The sequence below is a fragment of the Saccostrea cucullata genome, unplaced genomic scaffold (genome assembly GCF_032062105.1).
Source record: "Saccostrea cucullata isolate Sc308-1 unplaced genomic scaffold, CSIRO_AGI_Scuc_v1 ctg12240, whole genome shotgun sequence".
Classification (NCBI taxonomy): domain Eukaryota; kingdom Metazoa; phylum Mollusca; class Bivalvia; order Ostreida; family Ostreidae; genus Saccostrea; species Saccostrea cuccullata.
In genome coordinates this window covers 1-15,145 of record NW_026922472.1, presented here as the reverse complement: position 1 = coordinate 15,145, position 15,145 = coordinate 1, and the positions used below count along the sequence as shown (strand labels likewise).

The 15,145-nt window shown below is 29.8% G+C and overlaps 1 protein-coding gene and 1 long non-coding RNA gene across 2 annotated transcripts; one reads left to right on the top strand and one right to left on the bottom strand.

The window, feature by feature from the left end:
* Window positions 1-2,392: 2,392 nt before the first annotated feature.
* Window positions 2,393-6,306, bottom strand: LOC134261812 (uncharacterized). Its single transcript, XM_062744208.1, has 4 exons — window positions 6,280-6,306; window positions 4,338-5,090; window positions 3,760-4,195; window positions 2,393-2,969 (listed from the first exon to the last, which is right to left on the bottom strand). Exons 1-4 carry the CDS (start codon window positions 6,304-6,306, stop codon window positions 2,404-2,406), a joined length of 1,782 nt encoding a protein of 593 aa, XP_062600192.1. The 3' UTR covers window positions 2,393-2,403.
* A 6,640-nt stretch (window positions 6,307-12,946) lies between these two features.
* LOC134261813 (uncharacterized) lies at window positions 12,947-15,138 on the top strand. Its single transcript, XR_009990893.1, has 3 exons — window positions 12,947-12,962; window positions 13,806-13,898; window positions 15,059-15,138. It is a non-coding gene; the product is annotated as an uncharacterized LOC134261813 (long non-coding RNA).
* Window positions 15,139-15,145: the final 7 nt, after the last annotated feature.

Below are 15,145 nucleotides of genomic sequence, written 5' to 3'. Positions count from 1 at the left end.
TATACAGTATATATCGGGAAATCCGTACAGTAGTCCTTTTGCACTATATTCTCTGTCATAGGCGTCGGAAGCAAAATGAAAGTGGGGAGGGGGGAGCTAAACCAACAAAAAGTAGGTAAACCCCAATTTCAATGCCTATATTATGTATGATACATTTTCTAATTGTCATGTGTAAACAGCCTAGGCAAGTTTACCCAACAAATATCTAACATGGACTGTGATTGGTTGATTTTCACTTCAGTGAAAATATTTAATTGTTAGTAGAAATGGCCAGTGTCATATTTTTATTGCAGTAAAAAAAATTTTACAGGAGTAAAATTAATTAATTGTGAGTTAAATGGCCACATTGTATTTTTACTTTGGTAGAGAAGTAAATTATTTTTACTGGAGTAAAAATATTTTTACTGGAGTAAAAACATTTAATTGTGAGTAGCAATGGCCAGTGTTTTATTTTTACTGCAGTAAAAATAATTTTAGTGGAGTAAAAATAAATAATTGTGAGTAGAACGGCCAACCATATTCGTAAAATATAAATAAACTCAAACATCAGTAACTGTAAAATACATAAACCCAAACATCAGTAACAGTAAAATACATAAACCCCAAAATCAATAATTTTAAAATACATAAACCAAAACATCAGTATCAGTAAAATACATAAACCCTAACATCAGTAACGGTAAAATATACATAAACCCTAACATCAGTAACAGTAAAATATACATAAACCCAAACATCAGTAACAGTAAAATACATAAACCCAAACATCAGTAACAGTAAAATATACATAAACCCAAACATCAGTAACAGTAAAATATACATAAACCCTAACATCAGTAACAGTAAAATATACATAAACCCTAACATCAGTAACAGTAAAATACATAAACCAAACATCAGTAACGGTAAAATACATAAACCAAAACATCAGTAAAGGTAAAATACATAAATCCAAACATCAGTATCAGTAAAATACATAAACCCTAACATCAATAACAGTGAAATTCATAAACCAAAACATCAGTATCAGTAAAATACATAAACCCAAGCATCAGTAATTGTAAAATATACATAAACTCAAACATCAATAACAGTAAAATATACAAAAACCCAAACATCAGTAACGGTAAAATATACATAAACCCAAACATCAATAACAGTAAAATACATAAACCCAAACATCAGTATCAGTAAAATACATAAACCAAAGCATTAGTAACAGTAAAATATACAAAAACCCAAACATCAGTACCGGTAAAATATACATAAACTCAAACATCAGTAAAGGTACACTACATAAACCAAAACATCAGTAACAGAAAAATATACATAAACTCAAACATCAGTACCGGTAAAATACTAAAACCCAAACATCAGTAACAGTAAAATACATAAACCCAAACATCAGTAACGGTAAATTACATAAATCCAAACATCAGTAATACTAAAATACATAAACCCAAACATCAGTAACAGTAAAATACATAAACCCAAACATCAGTAATGGTAAAATACATAAACCAACACATCAGTATCAGTAAAATACATAAACCCAAACATCAGTAACAGTAAAATATACATAAACCCAAACATTAGTAACAGTAAAATACATAAATCCAAACATCAGTAACAGTAAAATATACATAAACCAAAACATCAGTAACAGTATAATACATAAATCCAAACATCAGTAACAGTAAAATACATAAACCCAAACATCAGTAACAGTAAAATATACATAAACCCAAACATCAGTAACGGTAAAATACATAAAGCAAAACATCAGTAACAGTATAATACATAAATCCAAACATCAGTAACAGTAAAATACATAAACCCAAACATCAGTAACAGTAAAATATACATAAACCCAAACATCAGTAACGGTAAAATACATAAACCAAAACATCAGTAACAGTAAAATACATAAACCCAAACATCAGTAACAGTAAAATACATAAACCTAAACATCAGTAACAGTAAAATACATAAACCAAAACATCAGTAACAGTAAAATGAGCCAGTGTATGAGAAAAGGGGTCTTATGACATAAAAATCACAAATTCAGATTTTTGTTGATTCCGGTAGAAGAAAACGCATGGAATCGGAATATATAAATATTATTTGTATATCTTATTTATAAGTGTTTCATTTAATGGTTAAAAAAATGGAGTAAAAATGGCTAAAACGTCGGAATCCCGTATTTTGACGTCAAAAACGTCACACATCAACCCGGTGAGATCCTATTGTATTAAACGTAATTTTTTTTTTCTTTTGTATTAATTTTATTTTCAAAAAATGTTTAACAATCAATAAATATTGTGTTATTTTGTCAATGAAACAAAATTTTTGCATTGGTTACATTTGTTACATTTTTATTGGGAAATAAATAGCCTAGGTAAGCTATTCTTCGGTCTGGGCTGGAGGGCATAATTCATCTTGACATCTTGGACGTACATATGGTCTGACCTTCTTAAAAAGATACTGAACTCTTTCTCTAGACATTCCGAGGGGTGTAAGTTCCCTAGGAAAATTTCCTGGTATCTGCTGAAGTCCATCTGGTTTTGATATTTTGATTTTTTTCTCGGTCGAATCAGCATTTTCTTTTACAAATACAAATCCTGGAAAGTCCGCATGAAATCGGAAAGAGTGGTATTTTGAAATACCAGGTAACGAGGTGAAGAAACGGCCCAAAAACTCTTTCCAGTCGTAGTATTTCCATGTAGAATCTCTTCCGTTGTCGTAAAGAATACCTTTGTTCGTTGTTGAAGAATGATCAAAAACTCTCTGAAGTTCACTCACACTATCACAGTCGGTGCGACGAAACAACTTTTTTGCCCTTGCAAAACCTGCGTAAATCAGACATCGTGTATATCCAACTACCTGCATTAGGTAAGTAATTTGATGATGCAAACCCGTAATCACTCGCCATGCAAAGTACGCAATCAGGAACTTGTTCTTATTTTGACCTGAAAATACAGGAACAATAATTTAGTAGAGAGTTTGCATTTTTCATATCTTTTTAAAGTGAAACATACGATTGTTTTATTTATACACTCAAACATGATTCAAACCCAAACGAAAATTTACAAATACTGCAAGTATACTGCTTAACATTTTCTTTACCGATTAAGTAGAAATTTTAGCGAGGATTTAATTTTGGCATTATTAGCGAGAGTCATGAGATCGCTAAAATTAAATATCGCTTCCATTAATTCCATTTTATTTGTAACAGCATCTTTAGTAAGCATTTTAAAATCGCTAAAATTACCTTTCGATAAAAATAAATTACCATTTTTTAAGGAGAAATCGCTAAATTTGCGTCTCGCTAAAATTTCCACTTATACGGTATTTAATTTCAATTATACAAGCCCTTAGGTTGCCATCATATAGACTCAATATATCATAAATTTCTCATATGCCCCAACAATTAAAATCAGAGATTTAATTTTCTAAAGGCGGAAATGCTTATAAAAATAAATGTTACTGTAGCAAAATAATATACAGTGTATTAGATTCTTTATATCTAAAAACCTTACAACGCACCATTGAGAAGATGAACTGTAACAGTGTAAAACAGCATTCTTTCGCTTAGTAATATTTTGACATTTATTACACACTGGATTAAAAGCCTGATTATTACACTACACTCATATACGATTATAAACACACACACACACACAGAGAGAGAGAGAGAGAGAGAGAGAGAGAGAGAGAGAGAGAGAGAGAGAGAGAGAGAGAGAGAGAGAGAGAGAGTACCTGCACAATTATCGGCATGGATCAAACACTCTTTTTCTCCATATCCATAGTTGCCAAGGCCATGATGCACCAAGGAAATAACTGTATCGGGGCCATGCGAATGCGTCCCATCCAGTCCAAGTGTTTCGTTTTCCCCGATCAAATAGTTATATTGCATAGGTTTGTCGTCAACACGAAACCCAAATATGTGTACTTTCTTTAAAGTAAGAAAATACAAGGGTCTCATTTGACGTGCATGATGAGGCAAAGCAACACTCTGGCTAAAATCGAATGTATAGTGCACTTTGGTGAAGTCAGAGGATAACGGGTGGATGTGATGTTCCTGGCGATTTATACCTTGCAATTCTTCCAGCGATTCCTTAACCAGAATTTTGTAGAGATTTCTTTCTTTCTGTGCTATATCGATGTGACTTTGAAATTTTGTTTTAAAAGGCCTCTAACTTCTCTTCTTCTGATCTTGCATCGAGTACCCTCTTCCTCAGTAATTCACATTGATGACAAACATTAAAACGAGGACCGCATATTTTAATATGCGAACAACAGGAGTTCCATATATTTGTAAAAGTGTGGTATTGTACTTTCCTTATATCATCTGAATCACATGCCGACTTGTACTGGCCATGAATAGCTTTCTTTGTAGAATTACAAGGAAGAAAAATGGGAGGCTCATCATCCCGACCTCTGGGGGCCGCGGGCTGAGGGAGGCCGTGTTCCTCGGCGTAACCCAAAATGAAATTTACCACTCTCTGTACATCGTCAAAATTAACTGCATGCTTTGGCTTTCTACCCTGATTTCCATGTCGTCTAGGGACGGCCCCATTTGCTGAATAATGTTTCAGGATATTAGAGAGAGACTTTTTCCCCACATCAAACAAACACTGGAAAGTCGATCTACAAATTTTCACATTTCTAAAACTGTAGTGGTACGAATTTCGGGATCTTGATCCTTTTCGAGTGTCATAAGACCCGGTAATGCTAATAGAACCCATGATGTATAAATCTTTAACATCTTTTTCCATTTCTCTAACATTAAATACATGGTCAAGAATTACGGCATTCTCAAACTTTGAAAAGCAACGCTGACCACATTTACAATTTCGTTCAATGTCATTCAGTTCTGAAGGCATGTCATTTTCATTTTCATTCTCTCTTTCACAGTCAGACGATTCATTTTCTGATTGAGAGAGAACAAAATTACGTATTCTGTCTAATCTATTGGGATCAAAGGGTGTTTCATCCTGATCGCTTATTGAAGGATTTTCCTCAAAATCTGAGTGTGAATTGGCAGCTGATTCCAACCAAAAGTGTGTATTGAAAAGATCATCTAGTTCCTAAAAATTACAAGACTATTAATAATAATTTTTTTTATTGATTTATTTCATTAACGAATATATCCCTTAAATGCAGTTCATGTTCCTTTATAATTATTAAACGTTTTAGTCCTTTATAATGAAATATAAATGACATAGAATTAAATTTGAAAGATACACTTTAGTTGAATTTTTATAGTAGAATTTGCAAAAATGGATTTTATAAATTAAAATTTTATTTCAATTTCTACTCTTCTGGTCCTGTTTTCAAATATTAAAACTAAAGAAAGGAATATGATGTACTTTTTTATTCGTATTGGCTGCAGATCTGTAGCTCACCGATCTATCAATATATATTTTTTTTTCGGAGAGCTACAGATCTGCAGCTATATTCGTATATATTCTATTTTTTTTATATTCGATTTTTTCGTAGACTTTATTTAGTCTGTCCGTCAATATTCTGAGCGTTATGTTAACTCTGTTGCTAAGCTCAGCGTAAACCAAGGGAAATTTAAACATATATATTGGGCGTTTTTATTCATCAAAGTAGAAGGAACTATTATTGGAAAACACAGGGATTTATTTAAAACAATTTGTAAACGTGAAATTGAAAATACTGTGTAAAATGTAATTGTGTGTAAAAAAAAAAACTTAATATATAACATCTAATCAGAAAGTTGATCTGTAAGAATTCCAAAAACTCGCCCGACTATATATAGTCACCATATGTGAACATTTATTGTGCTGGTGACTTGTTTTTCTTCTTTTCTTGAATAACGTTGAAATGGACTAAAGGTTATTTATAAGTGAATTCCTTGTTGTGATTTAAACATCACTTGAAAAACTACATTGCTCAGTAATAAAATGAAAAAAAAAAAAAAACACGCGCATACTGCAGAAATAATAAACGCATTTTTCGGACCGAGAAAAATAAGTCTCATGTATATAATGCTCTTCATTTTTTTTCAATTCTCTTCTGATTTAATCTTATATATTTATTTCCCTGGTTTTAACCTTGTAATATCTGGTATCTATAGCGAGGTACAATATGAATATATATAATACCTTATTGTTAAATATAGGCAATCCATGTCTTGACAGCTGTACTTTAATTACTATAGCGTCGGTAGGTTACATAATCGGTCTTCTTGATTGTTGTGTAAATTAATATTGTACATACATGCGTAAAATTAATATCTAAAATAAATACCTGAAATTCAGAATTAACTTCATCCATATTCACATGATGGTGGTGACTACTATGATCAGTTGATGACGTTAATGTTCAATAGCGTAGATAATCTATTTTCACTTTGAAATTGGAGCGTCTTTGAAATTGCAGACGTCGCGCAATATTCTGACGTTCATGACGTTTATGACGTTTTCTGTGCATTATGACGTTATGTCATAAGACCCCTTTTCTCATACACTGGCTCAAATATACATAAACCCAAACATCAGTAACAGTAAAATATACATAAACCCTAACATCAGTAACAGTAAAATATACATAAACCCAAACATCAGTAACAGTAAAATATACATAAACCCAAACATCAGTAACAGTAAAATATACATAAACCCTAACATCAGTAACAGTAAAATATACATAAACCCAAACATCAGTAACAGTAAAATACATAAACCCAAACATAAGTAACAGTAAAATACATAAACCCAAACCTTGGTAACGGTAAAATATACATAAAACCAAACATCAGTAACGGTAAAATACATTAGCCCAAACATCAGTAATGGTAAAATATACATAAACTCAAACATCAGTAACTGTAAAATACATAAACCCAAGCATCAGTAACGGTAAAATACTAAAACCCTAACATCAGTAACAGTAAAATATACGTAAACTCAAACATCAGTAACAGTAAAATGTACATAAACTCAAACATCAGTAACAGTGAAATACATAAACCAAAACATCAGTTACAGTAAAATACATAAACCGAAACATCAGTACCAGTAAAATACATAAACCAAAACATCAGTAACAGTAAAATATACATAAACCCTAACATCAGTAACAGTAAAATACATAAACTCAAACATCAGTAACAGTAAAATACATAAACCCAAACATCAGTAACAGTAAAATACATAAACTCAAACATCAGTAACAGTAAAATACATAAACCCAAACATCAATAACAGTAAAATATACATAAACCCTAACATCAGTAACGGTAAAATACATAAACCAAAACATCAGTAACAGTATAATACATAAATCCAAACATCAGTAACAGTAAAATACATAAACCCAAACATCAGTAACAGTAAAATACATCAACCCTAACATCAGTAACAGTAAAATACATAAATCCAAACATCACTACCGGTAAAATACTAAAACCCAAACATCAGTATCAGTAAAATACATAAACCCTAACATCAGTAACAGTAAAATACATAAACCCAAACATCAATAACAGTAAAATACATCAATCCAAACATCAGTACCGGTAAAAAACTAAAACCTAAACATCAGTAACAGTAAAATATATAAACCCAAACATCAGCAACAGTAAAATACATAAACCCAAACATCAGTAACGGTAAAATACATAAACCCAAACATCAGTAACAGTAAAATACATAAACTCAAACATCAGTAACAGGAAAATGTACATAAACTCAAACATCAGTAACTGTAAAATACATAAACCAAAACATCAGTAACGGTAAAATACAAAAACCGAAACAAAAGTACCGGTAAAATACATAAACCCAAACATCAATAACAGTAAAATACATAAATCCAAACATCAGCACCGGTAAAATACTAAAACCCAAACATCAGTAACAGTAAAATATACAAAAACCCAAACATCAGTACCGGTAAAATATACATAAACGCAAACATCAGTAACAGTAAAATACATAAATCAAAACATTAGTAACAGTAAAATACATAAATCCAAACATCAGTACCGGTAAAATACATAAATCCAAACATCAGTAAGAGTAAAATACATAAACCAAAACATCAGTAACAGTAAAATATACATAAACCAAAAACATCAGTAACAGTAAAATACATAAACCCTAACATCAGTAACAGTAAAATATACATAAACCCTAACATTAGTAACAGTAAAATACATAAACCCAAACATTAGTAACAGTAAAATACATAAATCCAAACATCAGTACCGGTAAAATACTAAAACCCAAACATCAGTAACAGTAAAATACATAAACCCAAACATCAGTAACAGTAAAATATACATAAACCCAAACATTAGTAACGGTAAAATATACATAAACCCAAACATCAGTAACAGTAAAATACATAAATCCAAACATCAGTACCGGTAAAATACATAAACCCAAACATCAGTAACAGTAAAATATACATAAACTCAAACATCAGTAACGGTAAAATACATAAACCCAAACATCAGAAACAGTAAAATACATAAACCCAAACATCAGTAACAGTAAAATACATAAATCCAAACATCAGTAATGGTAAAATACATAAACCCAAACATCAGTAACAGTAAAATATACAAAAACCCAAACATCAGTACCGGTAAAATATACATAAACGCAAACATCAGTAACAGTAAAATACATAAATCAAAACATCAGTAACAGTAAAATACATAAATCCAAACATCAGTACCGGTAAAATACATAAACCAAAACATTAGTAACAGTAAAATACTAAAACCCAAACATCAGTAACAGTAAAATACATAAACCAAAACATCAGTAACAGTAAAATATACATAAACTCAAACATCAGTAACAGTAAAATATACATAAACCCAAACATCAGTAACAGTGAAATTCATAAACCAAAACATCAGTAACAGTAAAATATACATAAACCCTAACATCAGTAACAGTAAAATACATAAACCCAAACATCAATAACAGTAAAATACATAAACCCAAACATCAATAACAGTAAAATATACATAAACCCAAACATCAGTACCGGTGAAATATACATAAACGCAAACATTAGTAACGGTAAAATATACATAAACCCAAACATCAGTAACGGTAAAATATACATAAACCCAAACATCAATAACAGTAAAATACATAAATCCAAACATCAGTACCGGTAAAATACTAAAACCCAAACATCAGTAACAGTAAAATACATAAACCAAAACATCAGTAACAGTAAAATATACATAAACCCAAACATCAGTAACGGTGAAACATACATAAATGCAAACATTAGTAACGGTAAAATATACATAAACCCAAACATCAGTAACAGTAAAATATACATAAACCCAAACATCAATAACAGTAAAATACATAAATCCAAACATCAGTAATGGTAAAATACATAAACCCAAACATCAGTAACAGTAAAATACATAAACCAAAACATCAGTAACAGTAAAATACATAAACCAAAACATCAGTAACAGTAAAATATACATAAACCCAAACATCAGTAACAGTAAAATATACATAAACCCTAACATCAGTAACGGTAAAATATACATAAACCCAAACATCAGTAATGATAAAATATACATAAACCCTAACATCAGTAACAGTAAAATACATCAACCCTAACATCAATAACAGTAAAATACATAAATCCAAACATCAGTACCGGTAAAATACTAAAACCCCAACACCAGTAACAGTAAAATACATAAACCAAAACATCAGTGACAGTAAAATACATAAACCCAAACATCAATAACAGTAAAATACATCAATCCAAACATCAGTACCGGTAAAAAACTAAAACCTAAACATCAGTAACAGTAAAATACATAAACCAAAACATCAGTAACAGTAAAATACATAAACCGAAACAAAAGTACCGGTAAAATACATAAACCCAAACATCAATAACAGTAAAATACATAAATCCAAACATCAGCACCGGTAAAGTACTAAAACCCAAACATCAGTAACAGTAAAATATAAAAAAACCCAAACATCAGTACCGGTAAAATATACATAAACGCAAACATCAGTAACAGTAAAATACATAAATCAAAACATTAGTAACAGTAAAATACATAAATCCAAACATCAGTACCGGTAAAATACATAAACCCAAACATCAGTAACAGTAAAATACATAAACCAAAACATCAGTAACAGTAAAATACATAAACCCAAACATCAATGACAGTAAAATACATCAATCCAAACATCAGTACCGGTAAAATACTAAAACCCAAACATCAGTAACAGTAAAATACATAAACCCAAACATCAGTAACAGTAAAATACATAAATCCAAACATCAGTACCGGTAAAATACATAAACCCAAACATCAGAAACAGTAAAATACATAAACCCAAACATCAATAACAGTAAAATACATAAATCCAAACATCAGTAATGGTAAAATACATAAACCCAAACATCAGTAACAGAAAAATATACAAAAACCCAAACATCAGTACCGGTAAAATATACATAAACGCAAACATCAGTAAAGGTAAAATACATAAACCAAAACATCAGTAATGGTAAAATACATCAACTCAAACATCAGTAACAGTAAAATATGCATAAACCCAGACATCAGTAACAGTAAAATATACATAAACAAAAACATCAGTAACATTAAAATACATAAACCCAGACATCAGTACCGGTAAAATACTAAAACCCAAACATAAGTAACAGTAAAATACATAAACCCAAACATCAGTAACAAAAAATTACATAAATCCAAACATTAGTAATAGTAAAATACATAAACCCAAACATCAGTAAAAGTGAAATATACATAAACCCAAAAATCAGTAACGGTAAAATACATCAACCCAAACATCAGTAACAGTAAAATATACATAAACTCAAACATCAGTAACAGTAAAATATACATAAACAAAAACATCAGTAACATTAAAAATAAAAATACAAACATCAGTAACAGTAAAATATACATAAACCCAATCATCAGTAACAGTAAAATAGATAAACCCAAACATCAGTAATAGTAAAGTACATAAATCCAAACATCAGTACCGGTAAAATACATAAACCCAAACATCAGTAACAGTAAAATACATAAACCCAAATATCAGTAACGGTAAAATATACATTAACTCAAACATCAGTAAAGGTAAAATACATAAACCAAAACATCAGTAATGGTAAAATACATCAACCCGAACATCAGTAACAGTAAAATACTAAAACCTAAACATCAGAAACAATAAAATACATAAACCCAAACATCAGTAACAAAAAATTACATAAATCCGAACATTATTAATAGTAAAATACATAAATCCAAACATCAGTACTGATAAAATAGTAAAACCCAAAAATCAGTAACAGTAAAAAATACATAAATCCAAACATCAGTAACGTTAAAATACATAAACCAAAACATCAATAACAGTAAAATACATAAACCCAAACATCAGTAACAGTAAAAAATACATAAACTCAAACAACAGAAATAGTAAAATACATACACCCAAAAATCAGTAACAGTAAAAAATACATAAACTCAAACATCAGTAACAGTAAAATATACGTAACCCCAAACTTCAGTAACAGTAAAATATACATAAACCCAAACATCAGTAACGGTAAAATACATAAACTCAAACATCAGTAACAGTAAAATACATAAACCCAAACATCAGTAATGGTAAAATATACATAAACTCAAACATCAGTAACAGTAAAATACATAAACCAAAACATCAGTAACAGTAAAATATACATAAACCCAAACATCAGAAACAGTAAAATATACATAAACCCAAACATAAGTAACGGTAAAATACATAAACTCAAACATCAGTAACAGTAAAATACATAAACCCAAACATCAGTAACGGTAAAATACATAAACTCAAACATCAGTAACAGTAAAATACATAAACCAAAACATCAGTAACAGTAAAATATACATAAACCCAAACATCAGTAACAGTAAAATATACATAAACCCAAACATAAGTAACGGTAAAATACATAAACCCAAACATCAGTAACGGTAAAATACATAAACTCAAACATCAGTAACAGTAAAATATACATAAACCCAAACATAAGTAACGGTAAAATACATAAACCCAAACATAAGTAACGGTAAAATACATAAACCCAAACATCAGTAACAGTAAAATATACATAAACCCCAACATCTGTAACAGTAAAATATATATAAACCCAAACATCTGTAACAGTAAAATATACATAAACTCAAACATCAGTACCGGTAAAATACTAAAACCCAAACATCAATAACAGTAAAATACATAAATCCAAACATCAGTACCGGTAAAATACTTAAATCCAAACATTAGTATTAGACAAATACATAAACCAAAACATCAATAACAGTAAAATACATAAATCCAAACATCAGTACCGGTAAAATACTAAAACCCAAACATCAGTAACAGTAAAATACATAAACCAAAACATCAATAACAGTAAAATACATAAATCCAAACATCAATAACAGTAAAATACATCAACCCTAACATCAGTAACGGTAAAATACATAAACCCTAACATCAGTTACAGTAAAATACATAAACCCTAACATCAGTAACAGTAAAATATACATAAACCCAAACATTAGTAACAGTAAAATATACATAAACCCAAACATAAGTAACGGTAAAATACATAAACCCAAACATCAGTAACGGTAAAATACATAAACTCAAACATTAGTAACAGTAAAATATACATAAACCCAAACATAAGTAACGGTAAAATACATAAACCCAAACATCAGTAACGGTAAAATACATAAACCCAAACATAAGTAACAGTAAAATACATAAACCCAAACCTTGGTAACGGTAAAATATACATAAAACCAAACATCAGTAACAGTAAAATATACATAAACCCAAACATCTGTAACAGTAAAATATATATAAACCCAAACATCTGTAACAGTAAAATATACATAAACTCAAACATCAGTACCGGTAAAATACTAAAACCCAAACATCAATAACAGTAAAATACATAAATCCAAACATCAGTACCGGTAAAATACTTAAACCCAAACATTAGTATCAGACAAATACATAAACCAAAACATCAATAACAGTAAAATACATAAATCCAAACATCAGTACCGGTAAAATACTAAAACCCAAACATCAGTAACAGTAAAATACATAAACCAAAACATCAATAACAGTAAAATACATAAATCCAAACATCAGTACCGGTAAAATACTAAAACCCAAACATCAGTTACAGTAAAATACATAAACTCAAACATCAGTAACAGTAAAATACATAAACCCAAACATCAGTAACAGTAAAATATACATAAACCCAAACATTAGTAACAGTAAAATATACATAAACCCTAACATCAGTAATTGTAAAATATACATAAACTCAAACATCAGTAACAGTAAAATACATAAACCCAAACATCAGTAATGGTAAAATATACATAAACCCTAACATCAGTAATGGTAAAATACATAAACCAAAAACATCAGTAACAGTAAAATACATAAACCCAAACATCAGTAACAGTAAAATATACATAAACCCAAACATCAGTAACAGTAAAATATACATAAACCCAAACATCAGTAACAGTAAAATATACATAAACCCAAACATCAGTAACAGTAAAATACATAAACCCAAACATCAGTAAAGGTAAAATACATCAACCCGAACATCCCAAAAAACTGTCTAAAAGGTAAATGTAAATCATTTTTAAAAATGTAAAATATGACATCGTTAAAAATGTAACTGTCTTTAATTTTTAGATGCATACTCATGTGTTGTTATTTCGGGAGGGTTTGGAAGTGGTCATATACCTTCAGGTGCACTGGTGGAACTGATCAGAATCACAAAACCAGGTACATTATACAGATATAAATGAAAATTCCAAAAAATTACAGAAACTTTTATACACTGTTGATAGCTTTTAAAAATATATAAAATTTTTTGAAAAAATTTAAGCATCTTGTAATGTTCCTTATTCAAACCACAAATATGAAACATTCTGGTAGGTTTAGTAATAACGAGTGCCAATATTCACTAATATAAGTTCAATAATTCCTTTATTATATAGCTAAAACATTTCCACATATTTTGTAATAATTATTAATATTTACATTTGCAAATATTTTTTTTAACACTATTTGAACAAGGCGTTTTTACAGCTCCGTAAAACAAGTTTGTCATGTGACCATCAGTTGATTGTTTAGTTATAATCGATCTACGTATTTTGATAGTGACATCATAAGCGATCGAATTATAAACACATTCAATATCTACAGTTAAGTTTTGAAAAAAAAAATTATTGGTTTCAAAGTTTAGATAAGCACGTAACTATTTGAAATAAATAAGTCACATATGTAAATATAAGTAATAAGGTAACATTTTTTTGAGTTTTATTGTGATGTAAAGTAGGTTGGCACATGATCAAATCTTCCATAAAGCCCTTAGGGCTTTATGAGATTTGATCACGTGACCAACCCATTTTACATCCCAATTAAAACCCAAAAAATGATACCTTATTTCTTAAGTAAACAAACAAATAAATAAACAAAAAAAAAAAAAAAACTCTCAAATTAATGATAATTAAGCATATGTATTCAAATTAACGTCTGTCCTGTTAGCGTTTAATATCGCATCATTCTGATCACCCTACAAAGCGATATGATTTGCTTATTTAGGCTTTAATGGGTCTGATATGTACTACATTTTAATAATAATTTCATTTTTGTGCGAAAAATAAACACATCCTACCTAGATGCCACTTTCTCTATCTAATTTAGCTCAGAAAATTTGACCAGACGACTTATTTTGTATACAACGCAGCTTTCGATATTAAACGCTATGTTCGGAATGTTTCGGGCATACACATAATATACGTAATATAAAGTTAGCGTTCAAGAAAACGTCAAGATATTGAACGCTAGAATTCTCTAGATTTTGGTAGTATTTTATTAGATACTATTTATTAGCTATATGATAAACTATTATATTCGATTTAGAATTCATATTCATACAGGTGGAATGATAATTATCGTGATGAGGGAAGAATACTTAGATATAGAAGAGTACCGTGACAGCCTGGAACCTCTGATGGAGAAATACC